This window comes from Mustela lutreola, chromosome 6 (assembly GCF_030435805.1).
Source record: "Mustela lutreola isolate mMusLut2 chromosome 6, mMusLut2.pri, whole genome shotgun sequence".
Classification (NCBI taxonomy): domain Eukaryota; kingdom Metazoa; phylum Chordata; class Mammalia; order Carnivora; family Mustelidae; genus Mustela; species Mustela lutreola.
In genome coordinates, this window is record NC_081295.1 from 30,664,859 (window position 1) to 30,687,786 (window position 22,928).

The following is a 22,928-nucleotide window of genomic DNA, read 5'->3' on the forward strand; positions in this document are numbered from 1 at the left end:
GTAGGTACTTCTTGGCCTTTTCTTTTACAATTAATGCATATTTTTTGCAGAGATGTTTTGAGATTTGAGATTATGCAAATATCCTATTTCTTATCATACTTTCCCACATTATTTTCTGCTCCATTGGTGAATTTTGTCTGGAGCAGTTATTGCTATTCTGATTTTCTGTTTCCACTGTTCCTGGAATTCTGGAAGGAAAAACTTATTCTTCCCTATTTATTTCTTTTATTCACATATTTATTTATATAAGTATAGACTCATGAGTGTTTGTTTTATTCTATTGGGTAAAATCCTTTGCTGTCATTTATTTTGCTGCACAGATTGTCTCAGCATCCACCACTGGGGCCTCTCACACTGGCTTTATATTTGACATGCCCACATTATTATTTTAACATCACCTTGCAATCTTCTGTCTTGTACCTTTCCCTGCCCTAGCCCTGGAATCAGCAATGTTTCCAAAGAGCCCTGGTTCTTTTTATTAGAGAATAGTTTAGAGAACTCATCTGCTGGCTTGTTGACTCCATCACTCCTTGGGTGTCTTTGCCTCTTAGGCCTACTCACTGGACAAAGCTAGGAAATGTAGGTGTGCATAGACAGACATCTATACCATTTGCATATCTACTTATCTCAGTGCATATGTATATCTGTGTGTGAAAACGTTTGTATTTACAAAACCGTGAGTTCATTTCTAATACCACCAATTCCACTCCAGTACCAAAAAGTTCATTTCACTCTTTTTAAACTTATAACTCCTTTCTCTACCTGTGAAAAACCTGGCTCACATTAATCAAAACATATTTACCATTTCCTCAATCATAGTATATTCCTGATGTCATTTTAGAGTCACTAACCCTTTTTCCTACAAAACCAAATTTACTAGCTAGAGTACTACAATAGTTTGTTTTGTTCTTTTTTGTCCGTGGAAGCTCAAAAAGCTCTTTTCCTTTGTACATTTATACATATACCTACTTGTTCTCTCACTTTTTTCTTTTGCAGTTTTATCATTATTTCATAAATGTCTTAACCTAATAATTTATAACATTAAATATTTTTAACACTAAATGTTTTTTTCAACATAATTTCTAATGGCTGCATAGTTTATTTAATCATTCCCCTATAGTCAGACATTATGGTGGAAATTTCTCTGTTATAAATTTTTAGTTATGATCATCTTAAATGTTGAGTTGACTTTTTACCAGAAGCCACCTGGTCAAAAGTTTTGTTGTAAAGAGATGGCAACCTGGTGATTCACAGACCTGTACCCCTGGGGATAAAAATATATGTTTATAAAAAATAAAAAAATTAAAAAAAAAAAAAAAAGAGATGGCAACCAGCTTTGTATCCTAAATCCTCTCATTCCTGCAATTTGTAAGACTGTGATAAAAATAAACAAGCCAGGAAGACAAAAGAATATTAGGGTTGCCAATGGAAATTTTGGGGAGAAAATCAAGAGCTGATAAAATTTTCTTGGCTGATTGAGTTTTATAATTTTACCCTATTTTTCTCATTTGATAATGTGGGGTATTGTTGGCCTTAAAAAAGTATTGGTTTAAGCCGTTTGCCAAGCTGCAGCCCTGCTGGCTGATTGAAAATTATACTACTGCCCTCATGGGACATGAGCCTGACCTTGTGTCTATGTGTGGGACTCACTACCACCATCTCTTGCCATAAATCCAACTCCGCTCTTGTTTTAGTATAAGGTGCTAGGCAGTCGCTTAAAGTAAAAGGGTCTGAGTAAAAATAACACCTTACAAGAACAGGGCATTAGTTACTGTTTATAAATTAAACAACGATTTGAGGACTCAAGGAAATAGGTTTTTTCCTTGCTTTATCATACTCATTTACTCTAAAGCTTTTTTATGCCCCTTATTTTATAGAAACATACCATTTATATGAGCCATCATTTAGATTATGAAAACTCTGTAGCCTTGACTACCCATGTCCTACGGAATCTTTCACAGAAAAAAGGCATAGTTGTGTAACCCTTTTCCCTGCTTGAAGTCAGCATATACTCTCCTTTCTTTTGTACCCATTTGAAATTATATATCAAGATCATTTGAGTCATTGTTTTTAGTTTGAGATATTTTTGTAATGGTTCCTTTTAATATGTCACTGTTACTAGTATTTCCATTTCCATCCTACTGAACAAAAATACAGGTAAAAATTACTGTGCATATCTCGGTTTTTTAAATCTGCTTTAAAAATTCTAATTTGTAAATTGAGTAATTACAGAATTGATTGTTCTTGCCACTCACCTTTGAAACCCTCTTCTTGATTGTGTTAACTGTAATATGTATCTGTAAAATGTTTTAAGTGAAATGACATACTTTCTGTGCTGGATGTACCAAAGGAAAACTTAATTTTTTTTTTAGCTTTTATGAGAATATTACAAATAAGAAGTATCAAAAATGAAACTGGCTTGCCTAAATTTTCTAACATTGACAGCAAAGCCAGAACTGCTGTTGTCTGGTGTTTTGATTATAGCTTTCTGCTGCTTTTTAAACAAGAGACAAAGAAATTGATGCTCAGAGAAGTCAAATAACTTTGTTAAGGGTGATTTGCCAAGGCAGTCCATACTGAAACTATTGGAATTACCAGGATTTTAAATCCTACTCTATTATCTCTGATCTTTTCTGAGAAGGGCTGTAAGTCTTTACATTAAAATCATCTTCATTTTTACTTAAAACTAAAATCTTTTAAATCATCTTCATTTAAATGAAAATTATCTAAATACAGTAGTGAGCCAGATAGCATAAGTGTATAGTCACTCCCACTACCTTCTGTTTGGTATTTATAGCAAAACTTCCCAGTAACTGAATGCTTTCAGGTGTTTCATGGAAAAAGGAAAATCAAGGCTGGAGGAGCTGACTCAGTGAGCTGAGAACCAGAGGGCTGTGTGCTTCGATGTGCGCTTCTGTGGTCAGGTTGCTGGGTTATCTAGGAAAGCTTCTTTAAGATGTGGTAGAAGATGGACTTGTTGGCTAATGCTGCTGCAGCCTAAATTTAATAGATCAAAATATTTCTTTTTAATATTTATTTTAAAAGACTTTAGCATCAGTGCCTTTAAAGACTATAAGATGATTCTGTTATCTCGTGAAAGAACACACACACACACAGAGACATGCGACGGCAGGTTGATTAGAAAGGGATCTGGAGACCTTTGCTTCCAAATTTAAATTGGAATTTATGTATGTAAATATCAGATTTGACCAGAATTATTTGGAGAATTGTACACTATCCCCGCACCCCACCACAAAAAAATCACTATATCATGATGGCCCGTAAGGCAGACCGTCATTAACAATGATAGTGCTGAACGGTTTTTGAGAACTTCTCTTTGTACCAGGCTCTGTTCTACTTTCTTGGCATTACATTTGTTATACTAGCCTAATGAAGTCGTATAATTATCCTCATTTTACAGATGAACACTAAGTAATTTGCCCAAGATCACATCCAAAAGAAAGAGTTTTCAGCATAGTTTGGGTATATGTAATAAAGATATATCCCACCAGGTTCCCTTTGTCCTATAAGGATGAATTTAAAAATTGTACTCATGGTCTAGTCAGAATTCGTTTTAAAATATGAGAACTTAACAGGAATTTCCACATTTTTTTAAACCAAGAAGTCCCACTAGACCATGAATAATATTTTTAATTCATCACTCCCTTTTAATATATAATCAAATCACCTCCTCCTTATTTATTCTTGTTCCCTTCAACAATCTATAGTTACTTTAACCAGTTCCTAAGAACAACCTGTTAATATGCTTGATGTTTGTAATAGCTTTATTATATTACACTACACTACACACTACAGTGTGTAGTAGATAGGCTGTTTGCCTTTTTTATATCAACTGCTTATGCTCTTTCTCAAGGTTTTTATATTATTGTAGATACACAAGTGAATTAACCATTTACTTCCTCACATTCTCCCCTAAAACTTCAAAAATTGAAAATAATGGAAGAAAGACCAGATTGCTGCTACAATTGCCAAGGGAAAGAGAAATGCCAGCATAATTACAAAACAATCCTGTAATGGGGGCGCCTGGGTGGCTCAGTTGGTTGGATGACTGCCTTTGGCTCAGGTCATGATCCTGGAGTCCCGGGATCGAGTCCCACATCAGGCTCCCAGCTCCATGGGGAGTCTGCTTCTCCCTCTGACCTTCTCCCCTCTCATGCGTTCTCTCCCACTGTCTCTCTCTCTCTCAAATAAATAAATAAAATCTTTAAACAACAACAAAAAAAATCCTGTAATGTAGTATAGGCATACTAGAGCAACCTATACATAGATTTACTATTAAAACACACGTACACATATTTTATGTTTCTCTTTCATTCTTCAAAGTTTGCCTACACTGCTTCGGTTAGGTTCTTGGCGTCTCACTGGTGAATAACCATCACCTAACGGGGTTCCCATGAAGGCAGTCTTTGTCCATCAGACCGATTTTTTTTAAAAAAACTTCAGAACTTCTAGCAGCAATAGGCAATCTCAGCAATTCCTTGCCCCAAGATACAGAGCTACCAGCACCCCAAAAGATAGCAGACATCTCCTCTTTACTATTGAGGAAGAGTGTAAAGTTCTGTATTTTGTATATTCTGCATACCAAGCAAGGCACGTGTTTATATAGATTGAATTTTTATTCTATTGTCCTAATGGAAATAGGGAAAGGTAAACCAGGGGACCTACTTTGGTAATAATCTAGGTGATTCAGTGCCTAAAAGCTGTGTTCTGGCAGGTAAGTTTCCATGGTTTTGTAAATTCTTGCACCTAACTTAAATATAAGAACTGCCATTTCACATTATTTTCCTTATTGCTCAGGTCTTTGGAACTACTGTTTTCAGCCTTTCTTCCCTTGCACACAGGGAAACAATATGTAGCTCTTATGCCCCTCAAATTAATGTTAGCACGCTTTGTGTTCTTTTGGGTCTTTTTAGTACCAAAGCAGGGAGAACTTTTTTCTAATTGTGATATAATTGACATACAGTATTTTATTAGTTTCAGATGTACAAAACAGAGATTTGACATTCGTATACATTGCAGAATGATCACCACAATAGTCTAGTTACCATCTAACATGTTCTAATAGGCTTTATCTATTGTCATAAATGGTGTTAGTCAAAAAGAAAGGGTAGGAAGTATATGAATTGAGTAGGTATTTATACTTCTCTTCAGTCAGAGAACCTTGGTAAATTTGCAAAAAATAAATTCTAAAAGTTTACTGGTGAAACGGTTGTTTAGCCCAAATTTCAAACAATAATTTGACGTCTTTGTAAACCATGTCTGATAAAGTGTGTTACATTTCAAATAATCTGTGTCATATTTTTCCTGTAACCCACAGCTATTCTGAAAACACATTGCATTTTCAATCTGTGTTTAAGAGACTTGAACTGATAAACTTAAGATATGTATGTATGCACCTGTCGGAGTTAAGAACAAAAGAATAGGATAAGAGAGAAGGTGATGCAATGATATGAATATTTTTTCATTGACTTAATTTTTTTCAAGGGAGAAGTACTATGGGTCTGGCTGGGTCTGTATTTCCATTTGTAGTAGATTAAAAAGCATAGAAATATTTGATGATGCCAGTAGATAAAACTGCCATGGAGCAAGACTAATGTAACCTTTGAGGAGTATTTACCTATGGGTGCACTAAGCACATGCTCAGTGGCTCGTCAATGTATTGAAGAATGTCAGTGTCAATTAAGTGAACAAGTTTTAGAATCATAGAGTCAAATACAGTTAGCAGAGAAAATAGGCCAGGTATTGCTCTGATTAACAAAAGAAGTACTTGGTCACATCCTTAACCCAATACTTAAGAAATGTTCTGATATAGCAAATGGTAGATAAAATCTTCCATATATTCTTAGAATCCTTTCACACTTTTAAATGCTTATAATTAGACCAAATGAAAAGATTAAGTGGACAATACAGCACAATAGACTTCAGATCATTTTGAGAAAAAGATGGCTGGATTATAAGTAAATAATTTCTAGGCTTCCAAAATTGGATTATATGTATTTAGCAATCTGTAATCTAAAGAAGTTTAAAAAAATAATTAATTGCTGTAACTCAAGTCTTTAAAGGATCCTAAAATGAAAATTACACTATTGAGTTTTAAATATTGGATATGTTTCAAGGAATATTAATACTATGAGCATGTATTTGGAGGATTTCGCATCATCCAAAGTAGGCTGGAACCTTATCAATAACTATTTATAATCTCACTGACAAAGATGAGTTGGACATAATTCTTGGCATATAGTACATTTCAATATATCATGGTGAATGGAATGCATAAATATTTCACTTTTTCTTTCTAGTTCTTTATTAGGAGAGGATTAAAAGGGAGATTTATTATGTGTGGATTCTCACAGTGTTTTTGAGATTATCTGCCAAATCTGTATTGTCTACCAACAAATGTAGTCTGTTTATTATAAACATGAGTGTGACCTTATCAAATTCATGGAGACAGGGAAGTCTAATTCAGGCTGCTTTCCTGGCAAAACTACCAGGAGCTCAGATCTTGCCATGGAAGCCTCATGAAGTTTTGTTAATGGATGACTATTTAAAAGCAAATAATTCTAAATGAACTTAATCCTGAATGACTATTTTTCCAAGTGCAGAGATCCACACTATGGTGCAGAATTACCATCCAGTTGAATCACTGTATTGTACATCTGAAACTAATATAACACCATATGTTAGCCATCAAAATGTTAGAATCAAAATAAAAACTTAATAAATATAAAATCATTATCCAGTTGGTAGATATTTTTTCATGTATCAAAGATACATTTTAATTCCTCAGTAGAATGCGGGAAACAACACTTAAAACAAGGTACCATTCCCCCCTCCCCAAGAAGCAACACAGAGCTGATGCGTGTAGTATTTCCAAAACTAACACAAATGTGTGTGGATTTTGAGGTCTTAAACAACTTTACTTATTCTTGTGGATTTATAGGCAATCTCCCCTCAAGGACTGTAATATAATTTGGAAGGCTGTTTCCCCCTGGGTGACTCTACCTGAAAGCTTTTGTATGACAATTTGGTGATGGTTTATTGATGATGTGATGCTATTATGAAGGATCCTTCTACCCCCAGCTCCTCTCCTCATACCCACATAACAACCCTTTTCCCGGTTGGGGCTATAGGAAATGAGTAATGCTTAACCCATTTGTGTGATCAACTCACTTAAGCAGCTACTGTGAAATGTTAATCACAACTTTAATTTGTACTGCATTAGCATTTTGATTAACTTGTAGGCTTGCTAGCACACTTGAAGCGCTTTTACTCATAGTTACAGCTCGGAAATGACTTTTTGATTAATTAAGTTTGTTAGACAGCAGCTGAGCTTCCTGAATGCTAACCTTCTGGGGGTAAAAGTTCAGGAGAAAGTTACAGTGAACAACTGTTGCTATTGAAAAAGAGTCTTATAAATGTACTTATAGCATTTTAATTATTGACAAAATACTGTATCATTACTTGCAACTGACCTGAACCTTTAAAGGAGTATGCCTTTCTGTCAAGAAAGCCGGTTTTTTTTTGTTTTTTTTTTTTCCCAGGTTTTCCCATCATTGTAAAACTTCTGGGAGCCCTTGAACCACATAGTGCATTTTCTAGCAGATGTCTAACAACAAATGTTTTAACAAGCTGCTTTGGATGAATTTCCATAGTTTTTTTTTTTTTAATAACCTTTATATTTTAGAACAGTTTTAGATTTACAGAAAAGTTGCAAAGATAGTTCAGAGAGGGCCTACTCCTCCCACAGGCAGTTTTCCTGTAATATAGCTTCTTACATTAATAAGGTACATTGTCCATGATCAATGTACCAATATTGATACATTATTATTAACAAAAGTCCACTGAATTCTTCAGTGTAATGCCCTTTTCCTTTTCTAGGATCCCATTCAAGGTACCACCTCACGTTTAGTTGTCATGTCCTTAGACTCCTCTTGGCTGTGAGTTTCACAGACTTTGTTGCTGACGATCTTTCCATAGTATTTTGCAATTCTCATGACATTCTATAAGTAGTCACTTGACTTCTATAAATTAATGAAAATCCTTTTCTCTCACTCTAGACTAAATAAATCTTTCTCTTAAACTCTGTCAGTTTATCATCTTTATGTTATCTAATTTTAACACAAGTAGCAACATTATCTAGCCATTTCAGCCTTTGTCATAATCTTATTTTCATGTGGTTGCTGCAGTCCCTACGCTACCACTAGGTACACAAGGATGACTAGCAGGAGATGTGAGGAAAAAGAGAAAAAGTTCCTTAAAGAGAGGAAAGGATAAAGGGAGGGGAAAAGGAGGGAATAAGTCAGAACACTAAGGGTGGAGGAGCTGGCAGTCATCTGTCTCGCACCATATGTACACTCTACAGCCCCAACGCCTTGATGACACCAAGGACTAATTCACAGACTTTTCAAATAAATGCATAGATTTTTAAATAATAGGCCTTAGAGCTTCATCATATTATCTTCCTCTCAATAACTCCTAATGTATATTGAATGATAGTTTTTCTTTTGCTGGTCAGCAATTCTGTTTCCTTCCAATGAAGTTGACTTTAATTCAGTCACAGTACTCAAAGTTCCTGTGTTACCCTTGAATTGCTTAAATTCAGAATTCAGTTGGATTCCAAAAGATATGTAATGCCTACCTATAAAATATTAACATGTACTCATTACCAAATGATGGATTCAATTAATTTCAAAATTTTAAGTTTTTGAGAATTGTATTGTTAAAATTCATACAGAGACAGTAATTGATGAAATGCCTAATTATTTTGTCTGGAATTTGTGTTTTTCTGTTATGTAGGGGAGAAAGGTTAGGTTAAATCCTTCTCGAAATAAGACAGGGTAGGGGTGCCTGGCTGGCTTAGTCAGTAGAGCAAGTGACTTCAGATCTCAGGGTCATGGGTTCAAGCCCCACACTGGGTGTAGAGCCTACTTAAAATTAAAAAAAAAAAAAAAATTAATTTAAAAAAACAGCCAAAGTCAATGTAAATCATTAAGCAGTAATGGAATATGGTGTAACAAACGCAGGTAATTAATTGGAAAACCAAGATCAAGTCTTAATTTCATTTTGACTGGTGTGATTACATAGCCACTGAACACCTGGAAGCTTCTATTTTTCCATCTGTGAAAGGAGGATGGTACGGATACCCTTCCTCATACTTGGTATTGTTTTGGATTAAGGGTGAGCTATTTACGAAAGTGTATTATAGTCTGTGCATTCTTACCCAAATATTTTACTCACACCATATATGCATACAGTCTATACAGCTTGACTTTAACATGTAATTCAGTGTTTGGGACTTTTAATAATTGAATGAAATTTTATCTGCCATAATACAGACAGAGAGATGTTGTCAAGCTTGCATTTTAAGTATAGTATAGTGGCAGAAGACAAGAAAAAGTAGACTAGATTTGATAAATATGTCTTTTGCCAAAGTAGTAACACCACCATGAAAATGTGGTTGAATTTAAATGCTAAGACCAAGCCTGATATGCTTAGAGAATTCTTGAAATTGATTCAAAATAAATGTTCAAGACATGAGTTAGATTCAAGTCATAAAGCATGCATTTGGCTCCAAGACTCCTAGAGCTTAAAAAATTTTTCCAGAAAGCCCCCATTTTCTAAACACTTAATTTTTTTATTGTTTTAGGAGTGAGGGGTGGCGTTGATTTTTATAGTTGGTGGTGGTGGTTGTTTTACTGTGGCATAAAGCCAAGGACTTCAGAAGTTCTTGAGTTTTTACCTGGACTTCTCACCTGGCTTCCCAGCAGCATCTCAGTTAAAATGTATTAAAAACCAAGCTCATCACCTTCTCTCCTATAAGTAAATGACAGCTCCACAGTTTCTATTAATTATGATAAGGTTTTAATTGTAGCATAACTTGATAAATGAATACAATGCTAGAAATTATATTTCCATCTTATCACAGCTGGAAATGGCAAAGAATTCTCAATCATCAATCAACTGAAGTTCATTTCAACTTAGTAGGAGAAAGTTTCATACACACAGTCAGTGCCCATCCATTTTCCCCTATACTTAGAATCATCCTAGCTTTGCCGTGCAAGTAGCGTGCCAAGTAGAAAGTGGATGTGAGGTAAAGGGGGATTAAGTATTTGCCTAATGTTTATGCTAAACTGGTTAAGAATCTCCAGAGTTCTATCTCCTCCATGTACTAAAAACTACCTTTGTTGTTGAGCATTAGATCTCTGTAAGAGACTTTAAGGTGATTTGGAGAACTGAGCCATGATCTCCAGCTGCTACCAAAGTCAGCCCCACTCTGGGGAGGAGCAGATACCTTATTAGCCTTTACCTATGAGGAAGATTGCTCTCAAAGTCAGTGAGACACAGGGAATCCATCCTGGGCTCAGTCATACAAAGGTAGGTCAGTACAGGCTATCAGGACCCTCACATCCATTTGCCCAGACCATCACCTGGCCTTAGCTTCTTTAAGTATGTACCTCTGAACAGTAACACAGGCTTCCCTACTCACACTGAGATCCAAGCCCACATCCTCCAGCTCAGCCTGAGACCCTGGGACTGTCATTAGCTTTTTCCTCTGGCTCTCTTGTATTTGGACGCCTGTCCTGATGAACTGTTTTTGTCCATTCCATTCATCTGCTCTGACCTTCCATGTCCTGCCCCTCAAAGCCCTGTACTACTCAGTCCAGAAATCAACACCAAAAGGCAGAAAGGAAATCTGTTAGAAAGAATGGACTATTTTAGGGTGTTCTTTTCATCATATCACAGGAAAACTTTAAAAATAGAGACCTCTTTGTTAAGATTTACTGTGTTCCAGGCGGTATATTCGATACCTTGCATAGTACATTTTCTCACTGTACCCTCATAACACCCCTGCAAGGAGGTATAATAAGGTATAATGCCCCCTTCTGTAAATGAGAAGCCTAGCAGAGTAGGGCTAAGAAATTTCCCCAGATTCTGGGCGTCTGGGTGGCTCAGTGTGTTAAAGCCTCTGCCTTCAGCTCAGGTCATGACCCCAGGGTCCTGGGATCGAGCCCTGTGTCAGGCTCTCTGCTCAGTGGTGAGCTTGCTTCCTCCTCTCTCTCTGCCTGCCTCTCTGCCTACTTGTGATCTGTCAAATAAATAAATAAAATCTTTAAAAAAAGAAAAAAAAGAAATTTCCCCAGATTCACATAGTAAGTGGGACAAAATTAGGACTGAAATCTATGTCTGTTTGACACTAAAACCTTGGAATTTTTTTCTTTGGCAAGTGTGCAATAACTTAGGCAGAAGGTTGTTATGATCGTTGCAATTGGATTTTTACCAACATTTCTCAGACAACAGATATTACCTTGAGTGCACTGGGCTTGAGTTAACAGAATATTTCTAGATTCCTGCCATCAAGAAATCTGTAGTTTAAAGAGTTCATGTGTAAACAGAATCACAATAGGATAACGGTGGCGTGTATCAAGAGCTGCTGACTCATGGGAGAAGAAAGGAATATCTGCAGTCCATCTGGAAGAATCAGGGAGACTCCACAGTAAGAAGTAGACTTTGAACTAGACAGGAAGGATGAATCGGAATTTCCCAGGTAAACAAGTAGAGCAGGATTTGCCAAAAGAGAACGGAAGGAATAAGAGTAAATTTGGAGAAACAGCAGTAATGTAGTAATGCTATAATAGGAGTACAGGGAGGGAAGGGCCGGAGTGAAAATCTAGGAACAGCTAGATCACAGACCAGAACTGCCATGCAGAGAAGTGCTGGCTTTGTCCTCTGTGTGGTGCAAAGCTATTGAAGAAACCTGAGCAGACGAATGGTAGGATCCCTGTCTCCTCTCTGATCATTGATAACCATATAAAATATGGATTGAAGAAAAATTAGTTGAGAATGAAGATGAAGAGGCAGTTATATTATTCCAGGTGATTGTTGTTGAAGGTCTGCGCATAAGACTGTGATGGGGGCGGAGGTAGAGAGCAGAGAAAACAGACCCGACTAGGGAATGATTGAGCAGAGAGCAACGTTCATTCACCACATTTGGGTAATTGCAAAACCTTTTTTCATCCCAGATTCTTGGTCTCTCTACCTGCCTTTTCTCTCTACCTGCTTTTCTCAAAATTAAAACAAGAGAAATAATAGTTTTCAATTCATGACATGGCTTTTCATTTACTTCATGTAAGCAATCACTTTGCATGATTTTTTACATTTTCACATCTGGATCATACAATGAAAAATTGTGGGGAACGCTCATAAATTTTATGAAATCTTTCAACTTCATCATGAAAACTTCAAAGTTAAAAACATATGGTCTATCCATCCAGCTCTTCTTGTATGTGAGCTTTTGATCTGGAATTTATTTCCAGTCAAGTTATAATGTAAAATCACAAGTAAAATCGTCACAGTTACCCCACCTTACAACTTCTAACACCATCGTGATACCATATTAGATATGATTATTCATTTCTTTTTTCTTTTCTGTTGCCTTACAGAACTCAAGAGTTGTGACTTATGAACTAATGCTTTTTTTAAAATCATGATCTTTTGTCTCATATACTTCAAAGAAAGGCAAAGCATTTTAATCAGCTCTGTAGAGAAATGGGAAGAATGGAAGTGGATTTTCCCTAGATTGATGAACATGCGCACTCATACATGTATACACATTGATAAGCACCCATATAAATACATCTCTTGTACCAGTCTGAGGCTTTATCGTATATGGTAGACTCACAGGTGCTAAAACCCACTTTGACCATTTTATCACATTAGTCATAAAAGCCAGAAATGTTGATGAATTTCCCTGTAATGTATATAAAAAGACAACAGATTAGTTTAGCCAGACGTTTTTAAACAATTTTACTGTTTGTTAAGTTAGAGGACACAGAATAGGAAATTCAAAATTTAGAAGAAAAATGTGGCTGCCTCTGTCATATTAAGTAGTATAACAAATTAATTTTGCTAGCATAATATGCCTTGACAATGATTTCTAAAAATGTTCTAATAGTTTAATACAACATTTTATAAATATTTTGGCCATGAGTCATTTACCATTTATACTATCATTTTCAGCATTTACTAGGTACATCTCTTTTATCCTATCTTCATATCTTCATTTCCCTAAAATAAGAGAATACACTTCTCAAACTGTATAAAGTAGCTGCCTCAGATCATGATATTAACTTATGTGTCTTTAAGTCAGCATTCTCCAGAATCTAATTTAATTGAAATAGCTTTGCCTGTGTAAACTTCTCCTTTGTTTAAATAAGATTTCACTGTTTAGTTTTGCCTTAAGCAAATGCAGCCGTTTGTTTGTCCATAAAACATTAGATTAAATGTATAGACTAATATGAATAGCTTCGCATCATTCCACTTGGACCACTGGCAGTTGCCCCATTTGTAAGTATGTAGTGTATTATTTTTATTGAAAACCAGGTCTCTGTTTTCAGCCTGCTTTTGGGAGAAACTAAATTTTTGGCAAGAAAACCTATTGCTTTACCATTATCTATATTAAATTTGGATAAGACTTCCTGAGATTTACTCTTTAGGTGCAGTTTCTAATGCTTTTCATACAGTGAATTATAGAGATATTTGTTCGTAAAGTACACTGAGTCTTTCTCTTTGTTTTATTACTGGTTTCCAGTATAACCTGGCTATATTTGCTACCCTTAGAAAAGCTAAATATTTGGCACTTTATAAGAAGTAATGTGCAACAGATGCTACTGAGAGTTCTGGTTCATTCTTTCCAATCCAACTGTGGTTTACTTTCTGGTTTTCATTTTGATTATAGCAATTTAGAGGTATAATGCTTATTTTGTGTTTGTTTGTTTTCTGTTAAGGTTAACATGAGATCCCCAATGGAGAAGGCAAGTGCCATGGTATTCTTGTAATATGTGGATTTTTTTTCCCCTGCAGGCAATGCTGGATGTGGCTGCAAACCAGGGCTGGCTGGTGACAGCCCTAAATATCACCAATCTGGTTCAGATGGTGATCCAGGGTCGGTGGTTAAAGGATTCTTCTCTTCTTTCAGTACCAAACATAGAACACCACCATCTTCATGTTTTCAGGTAATAGTTGTAATTTCAATTTAATTGGCTTTTTTAATTTCAAAAATAATATTTTCTTTACATGTGTGGCCGCTGGAATTTCATGTTATGTCTAGGATATTGATTCTTTAAGTGAAAATGCCTGTTTCCCAGAGGGAGACAGGGCCCAGTGATCTCAGCTGGAATTTGAACATCTACCACAAGCTGAATCACAATTCATTTTACCCTTCCCTTGTTTTCTGTTTGCAACATTACTTTCATTTCTATGTTAACTGCATTTATTCCTTTACAATATCAGCCTTTATTTTGAAAGAAGTTGTGAAAGTGCCCTGTGATCTAAACCAAAGTAAATGACTAGTTTCTCGTATTGCACCATAGATTTGAGGGATCTGAAATCCCCTGTCAGAGGTAAATTGCACATCTACAAAATGTCCAAAATTGGGTAGTTATACATACTAGCAGCCTGAGATAGAACCTGTACTAAAAAGAAGGGTTTCTGTTATCAGATTACTTAACCTGTAGGTCCTGTGTACATAGCTGCAAATATTTTAGCAGGAAAAAGAACAGTACAGTTTACAGGTGTTTAAATGAAAGTGTTGGTTTCACACCAGTGTTTCACTTCGGTTGAGAGATACTTTGCAGCCAAATGTTGGTTCACAGTCATGTAGACAAACGGAACAGTGCAGCTGTAGGTTGGCATTATGTACCCATTTCCTCCTGTCAGCTGGACTAAGGGTACGCTCATTTGAGGCATCTAGATACAGATGCCAACCAGAACCTCACACACACATGGGGGTCCCCTCAGAAAGTCCCTCAGTTGGACTCAAGTGTACTGGGTTCCAAAGCAGTTATTTCCATGGTGCTTCAGTCCCCACCACGGGATGTCCTAGACACTAAAACGAACATTCAGAGAGTGAGCCACACCAGCGGCAGGTGCATGAGGAGAAAAGTAGACACCGCATGTCTGCAGCTCAGTTTCAGGAACCCTTCCAATACGGTATTAAAAGTTACGGGAGTTGGGTTTCAACAATAAAGTAGGTACATAAGGGTACTATTGTAACACAGCACGCAGATCTGTTATGGAAAGCTGCTTGGGGTCTAGGAGATTTGATCCAGTTCTTTGCTGTCACCCTGAAAAGCACTATATTTATATGATTTCAATTGTATTTTTCTTCTTGCTGTATAAACAGGAAATAGAGAGTAAAATTTAGGTGGACTGTGTTCTTGGGGCTCTGCCACTATTGTGCTATAGAAATTTCAAAGATTCCCAAAATGTGCTTTTAACTGTATGTTCCCAACAACTTAAAATGAAAATTTTATTCAGGTAATTGTGTTAAAGACACTTGCCTGCATCCATTAAAGAGACCTCCCAGGGCTCCAGTTCAGCGCTTGAACCACATAGAAGCACTAGTATACATTAGTGCCTTCCTATAGACACGCACCCCCTCCCTGTAAACCCTGCTTGTTACTGAGCTCACATTTGATTTATGCATCTTATGTCATAATAGCCATACTGCCTTGGGTTGATGTATTAGATAATCTGGCTGACTTTAAAACTTAATGATAATGGCCTTTAAAAAGTTGGAGAGTAATCTTAGTTTTAAAAAACTGTCTTCAGGGGCACCTGGGTGGCTCAGTGGGTTAAGGCCTCTGCCTTCAGCTCAGGTCATGGTCTCAGGGTCCTGGGGTCGAGCCCCACATCAGGCTCTCAGCTCAGCGGGGAGCCTGCTTCCTCTCTCTCTCTCTGCCTGCTTCTCTGACTACTTGTAATCTCTATCAAATAAATAAATAAAATCTTTTTAAAAAAAATAAAAAAATAAAAAACTGTCCTCATTAGGTAAATGACCAATGTCAGGAATTCTCATTTGTTCTATGAAAGAATTCGTTGGTTAATGCTGGTATTATTTCCCAGGAAATGGAGCCCAGGTATAAAGGGCGGACGTGGTGGGGGCCATGGCGTCATTGATTGCCTTCCGGAACTGATCCATGCCTGTGGAGGGAAAGACCATGTATTCAGCTCCATGATGGAAAATGAACTGCCAGCTGTGAAAATGAAGCAGGTCAGGCCATTGTTTCTGTGTTTCAAAGCTTCCTTATTCTGTCTGGGAAATTACACCAAGAGTTTTCTAACTTAAAGCTTTGGTTTTGGGATCAGACTCACCCGTGTTTAAATTCTGTATGCCATTTACTATGATTATGAACATGGACATATCATACCTGTCTCATGAAGCTTTATGAAAATGAAGCAGGATATTAGTATTTCAGCTGCCTTATGCATTTCCTAATATAGAACAGAATTTAATAATAGTATTAAAAATAATTACAATAACAAAAATTAGTAAGCACATTGGCATTATTGGAAGTTGATTCCATATAATGCTATTAAACCAGCTTAGAAAGGCCTACAGTAGCTTGTCTATCACTAACTAGGCTACATTACCCACTTGGTATAAATTTTAGTTGGTTGACTTTCATGCAGTTCCCTCAGCTACGTTCTTATACCCTCCCCTTTTAATCACTTTATTGTTCCTAGATTCTAAGTAAACTTCTTATTTTTACACCATATGACTTAGATAGAAAGCTAAATCTATGTTGTAAAAGACAACATAGGTCATGTCTCCAAACTGTCTTTGGAAAGGCCAAAAATATGAATGAACAATGCCAGAAATATTTGGCATATATAGACTTTTAAGTCTTAAGCAGTTTTACCCTAAACATGCCAAACATTCAGGATTTATAACATAATTAACATATTGACTTGCAAATGCAGATATTAAAGAAACTTCCAAACCATGTCGTTCTTTTTTTTCCTAATGGAACTTAGTTTTGAGTAACTTAGAAATAAGTATTACAGGCATTAAAGTCTGATTGTTCAATTTCTGTTGAACTCAAAATTGGCACAAGAAACAACTTAAATATTCATAATAAATACCTACCTTTCTAACTAAATTACCATCAAAATTATGAATAAAAACAATATATTTAAACCAAAACAAGACTTCTGTTAGTAACAACAGATTTCTAACCTAACATACACTGATTTCAAGCCAAGTTTTAGATGTGATGAAAAATTAGAACATTGTTATAATTAGTTCAGGGAGAACTCAGAAGTAAACTTACTTAATTTATTTGCATAAATTGCCATTCTGTTATCTTTAAAACCAAATGCAAATTGGCTCAGTCTGATATGATGATGGTTATTTGGCTCAAAAGTGCTTCAATTTGCAGAGCAATCTGGTGTCGGCTCTGCAGTGAGGCGATCCCAGGTAACATACAAATCCTGAATTATTCCAGAAATTAGTATGTTTAAAGCATCAATTTAAGTGCTAATTGCAGTAGTAATGAGAAAAAGCAGTACGACTGTGAGATTTGCATCTTCTACCCCATCAGTATGCCTGGAACGGCTGCTGACTGGCAGAGGATTTGGCTGCTAATTAAATAATTGTATGCATGGCAGTGCTCTTGCCTGATTCAATAGATGAAGATTAATCCTCAGATAAATATGTTTGGCTGGTATTGAAATGTCTTAGCAGTTTCCTTAAAAATAGCTTGTGTTTTTTTATATGTGTGTGTGTGTGTGTGTGTGTATACATACACACACCCAACAAATATATGTGTACATAAGGATGAATAATAATAATATCGTGCTACAAAAAAAGATCACATATACATAAAAACCAGATCTGATTTTTGGGAGCCTCATAAAGTAAAATCCCAACAAGTTGCTAATAACTGAAAACACCTTTGGTAACTAAGTTAATAGTATAAGTAACGAAACATGGTCTTGCTTCGTGCAGTAAATGTTACTTGTGTTGTCTCACCAAGTTAAATGCTTGACAAAAATTGTGTATTTAAGTGTCCCTTCTTCACTCTCCCACCCTGGCCAGACTTAGAACATCAAATGGTATAGCTTCTATGCTCAGTGACTCTTGATTCTAGCAGGGGATAGGCCATATGGTACCTCGAAGCACAGTGTAGACCATTCTGTAGCTTGGCTATTTCAAGATCTCTTCCAGACATAATTTTGGATTCACAAGACAAGTTATAGGATTGTAGGTGGATTGAAAATTTGCATTAGATTTGCATTTTTTGAATTCCTAAGGGGTAGTTTGATTCATCAAGGCTACTTCATTTCAATTAGGTACACTAGGCAGCGCTGAAGTCTTAGCAAACAGAACATCAAAGCCTATGAGGAATTCGATGGTATAGAGTTAAGAAAGAAAAGAAAATACAAAATTAAAGTATTCATGCACTTTTAAAAACTTAGAAGCTAACAACTGATAAAACCAACCAATATATTGAGAAGTTTTCTTGACTGATAGTAATATTCTAAATAATTATAAGTGTTAGGAAAAGGTAACAGTGTTATTGGATAACATTAAGTTTATTTTGTTACATTCTTTCTGTAGACTTAGAAATTCATTTGTTAAAGATGAGTACTTGCTGTATGCATACTGATTTCTCAAAATGCCTTTCAATTGAAAGAGCAAGAATAAAATTGGTAAAATATTTTCTATCCCTTTAATATGCATCATTTTAATTGGTATTCTCAATGTAATGCCAAAAGCACATATTTATTTCTAGAAGGACCCTTACAGGGTTCCTAGTAATATACAAACATGTGGAAATGTTTCCCTCTCAGAATAAATTTGGAATCTGAACAAACAAATCATTTTGTACAGTCAGTAGTCAGTGAGTGATGCTGAGTGACATCAACAATTGCATCACAACTTTTATTTTTTTCAAATTGTATATCCCCCAGTAAAGCCGTCTGCCTTAGAAGTCATGTATATGTTACACCAGATGTTCCTCTAAAGCAGACCAGCTGAAAACAAACATTTTTTTTAAACTAACTGTTGAGTGTAGTCAGTAGCCACTCAGTATCTAGGCGGGATTTATAGTGAAGGAGTCACATGACACGTTTAGCGAATGATTAATAATTTTTTAGTTGCTTTTAAAAGGACTTTAAACTACAGAGATTAAAAGCACACTATTTTTACCCACCAACAAATGAGTACAAGAAAAACTCGGAAATCTGAGTAAGAACTGTGGATTGTGTCAGTGTCGCTATCCTGTATCAATATTGTACGTTAGTTTTGAAAAATGCTACCGTTGGGAAAACTGGGGAAACAGTGCACAGGATCTCTCTGTATTATTTCTTACAACTGCAGCGGATCTAGATGAATCTCCAGACAAAGAGGCTGATTTTGTTCAAAGCACAGTTTCTTGATCACTGCATTTTCCATTAACCGTTCCTTATTATTTTTCTTCTGTTTTTTATTCAGGCGTGGAATTTCTTATCCCGCTTGCCAGTGATAGATGTTGGCTTAAGCGTTAAAGGCTGGTGGGATGACTCAGTGGAGGGACACGGTGAACTCTCTATCACAACACTGACTTCAGACAAGCGAAATGACAACAGGTGGATCAGATTGCACGCTGATCAAGAGTATGTGCTTCAAGTCAGCCTGCAGCGAGTGCACTTTGGGTTCCACAAGGTATGGTGTTTGGTTTCCATTCTCAAATGCTTCACACCAGATCCCGGCATGCGCCACCACACATAGCTTTTATATTACTAATGTGTCCGTGTCACTGATGAATCCTGCTTTCTCAACTGGCCTTAAGCAGCAAGAGTCAGTCTTCTGGAACCAGTCAGTCCTCATGGGCCACTTGTCAGCCCCAGAATATGCACCTTACATAATACTATCTTGCCTGGAGTCCTGTGTTCATGGGGTCTGTCTACTCAGGCCTGAATTTTCCTGGGATTTGGAGTACAGATTCTCTGGCCCTACTTATCAGACTGGCTGCATCAGAATCTAGGGGAGGTGGGGAGAAATCTCAAAATCCTTGTACCCAGCACCGCAAAAGATTTTTAAGGTTAGAGAAGCACTACCCATGGGCACTTTGAGACATAGAAACCACAGCTAGCCAGGTGCACAGGAGGGCAGAGCTTTCCTACTCAGCGCTGAGTTTGAATAAGACACGAAAGTGTTTTATTCTATGCCTCAGTTGCCACATCTTCCTGCTTTCTTCACTAGAAGGCACACGAGAGAACTTTGCCAGTGTTCATACAGGCAACAAATCTACAACATGCTTATTTTAAATTACTCTGGTCTTTTCTGTTACTTATGACACAGAAACTTAAACATTCAGCCGCCTAAGAATATTAGTACAGAGCATGTGAGCAGATTAGTTTTTAGTACCATAATAATTGAAATAAAGAACTTGTCTTCTGTGTCACCCCGTACCATCAGGGCACTCCCATATCTAAAATAAGTCCTCAGATGAAGGAGGGCACGTGATGTGATGAGCACTAGATGTTATATGCAGCCAATGAATCATTGAACACTACACCAAAAACTAAGAATATGCTATATGTTTGCTAATTGAATTTAAATTTTAAAAATAAAATAAAATAAGCCTTCAAGAATGAGGCTGTTGTTAATGAGTACTGTTCGCTCTGTTTCAAATAGAGAGCGGGCAGGAGCTATCTGTCATTACATCTTTTTAGCACTGTGCCTTTGGATCCCATCTCATTTAATTTCTAATTCTAAAAATCAGTCAGTGTAAGTATGAACTGATTGGCCTCTGATAGTCCAAAGGCTTTAATATGAGCATTTTTAGATGACCTAATTTATCCCAGCTTATACAAAAAGATAGTAATAATCATACAGATAAAATCATGGGAAAACAACTAAGATTTTTCTACCTTACCATTACTCCTTAAAAATTAGACTTAATCATACTAGACTTAATCATACTAGAAAAACTCTCAATTTGTTCTAAATGCTGTAAAAATGCATTGCTCTCAGACCCTTTTAAAATGTCTTAAGTGCAGCATCTCCCTCTAGAATATTTAATGATGTGTGATTGAGAGCATGTCATTATTAGTAAATTTTATGCCATAATGTCATTGTCTTAAAAGAATCACTAAAATAATCTCATATTTCGTAAAATCCATCTAAAGACTTCAAGTGCTGCCATTATGGTGATGTAGGTTCTTAGATTTTGCTGATTAATGTATTTTACAAATCGCTTGGCTTACAATTTCCCATTCCTCGAAGAAAGGATTTTTAAATATTGCCATATTAGAATATGTGCTTTTTTATGTGAGTTTTATTCTTGGGTCGAGGGAAAGTATTTATATTACATAGTCTGTATTATCTTGAGGTCCAGGGTCTAGTCTTGATGTCTTTTCCCTCTAGGTATCAGTTTCTTTTGAATAAGGCTTTGGAAGATTTAGTTAGCATGATTATATCTTAGTTCGTTCATCTGCAATTGGGGTATTAATATCACTTACAAGAATGATGTGAGAATTTACTAATTTGGTGATAAGATTCAGGGCTTTCTGTTCTAACTGAGCCAAATATTCTGGGGGTTATAGCCACAAAGTAGTATCTATAATGTGCTTCAAGATGACTGAAAAATAGTAGGTGATAGCATGTCAAAGACACCAAACCAGAAAATTTAAAACATCCCAAATAGATATACTGAACCATGTAGATTTATGGCCGTCAAGGAAAACAACTTAGCCTTTTAACCACAACCAAGGGGCATAGAAAGTCTAGACATTATTAATGGTTTATCTTTTTTTTTTTTTTTTTCTGGTTTACAGGGAAAGCAAGACAGCCATGCAGTTACTCCCCGATTTCCCAAATTAAAAGATGAAGGATGGTTTTTGATACTAGGAGAAGTGGATAAGAGAGAACTTATCGCTTTGAAAAGAGTAGGATATGTTCGAAATCATCACGTTGTTTCCATTTCTTTTTATACGCCTGAACTACCTGGAAGGTAAGCAGAACCTCACCACCAGAGTTCTGCAAGTATTAAAGATGTCTGTGGTTTTACGTTTTGTTCTGTTTTCATGTTTTAGGTATATCTACACACTCTATCTCATGAGCGATTGCTACCTCGGCCTGGACCAGCAGTATGACATTCATCTCAATGTCACACCCGCAAGCATTTCTGCCCAGGTCAACGAGGAGGTCTCTGAGGCCTTGACTGACCTGGAAGTGAAGTAATCTGACCCGAACAATCCATCGGAGAGAAGTGGTTAAGAAGTCTGGCTGGTCATTCATCTAGACGAAGTCGAATTACTTGATGTTTGCCTTGGTGGAATCAACTTCTGACCTCAAGACACCCAGGAAATCGACAGTGGCCGCAGTATTCACTCCAGCGGCACAAGGCTAGCTGCGGTGCCTTTTCACAATTGTTGCCTTTTATAGCGTCGTCTTCATGGGTTTCTTGATATGTGAAATGAACACGCATGTAGGAGAAACTTTGTGTCTCTTGAAATGAGATTTTAAAAATTACCCATCCAGTTTTGCATCTCACAGTGTAATGTTTACAAGAATGTTGGTTCATTTTTTTTTTCTAAGGGAAGCTACACTGAGAAGTGACAGTGTTAGGGTTTGTGGTAAGAGATTTCTAACCCTGCCGCATAAAACACATTAAGATAAATCTGTATGGAGGCACATAATGTCGGTCATTAGCAAAATTTATACTTGGATCACATGTAGTTTCAGAATTTCTTATAGTCAAAAATGTTAATAATATATAATGTAAAATTATATTGCAGAGCCCAATGATGATAAAGAAAACCGAATATACTGATCTTAGAAAATGTAGATACTGTAACTGGTGGAAATAAAATGTTGAGAGTGCCACTTCAGCACAGACTGATTCGATTATCTCTCCTTCCTTCCCATTTATTCCCCCTTAGTCTTCTCTTCCTTTCGTGACCTGTACTTTAAGACTTCGCTTCCATACTTTTTCTTATGTATTTATTTACACAAGGAGAGAAGTGCAGTCTAATTCGTGTCGTAACATGGACAGACCACACAGTACTCTTCTTCATCTTTATACTTCCCAAGACAAGTTTGGGCAAACACAGAATATTTCCAACCCCTACAGGTAGGT

General features: G+C 36.4%; 1 protein-coding gene across 1 annotated transcript in view; it reads left to right on the forward strand.

Annotated features, from left to right (window-relative positions):
• Positions 1-22,680, forward strand: part of ASCC3 (activating signal cointegrator 1 complex subunit 3) — a 344,503-nt gene extending 321,823 nt beyond the window's left edge. Inside the window, exons 38-42 of the mRNA XM_059177004.1 lie at positions 13,882-14,033; positions 15,925-16,072; positions 19,298-19,507; positions 21,625-21,800; positions 21,883-22,680. Coding sequence (XP_059032987.1) covers positions 13,882-14,033; positions 15,925-16,072; positions 19,298-19,507; positions 21,625-21,800; positions 21,883-22,030 — 834 coding nt within the window. The 3' untranslated portion in view covers positions 22,031-22,680. The remainder of the gene's footprint in view (positions 1-13,881; positions 14,034-15,924; positions 16,073-19,297; positions 19,508-21,624; positions 21,801-21,882) is intronic.
• Positions 22,681-22,928: the final 248 nt, after the last annotated feature.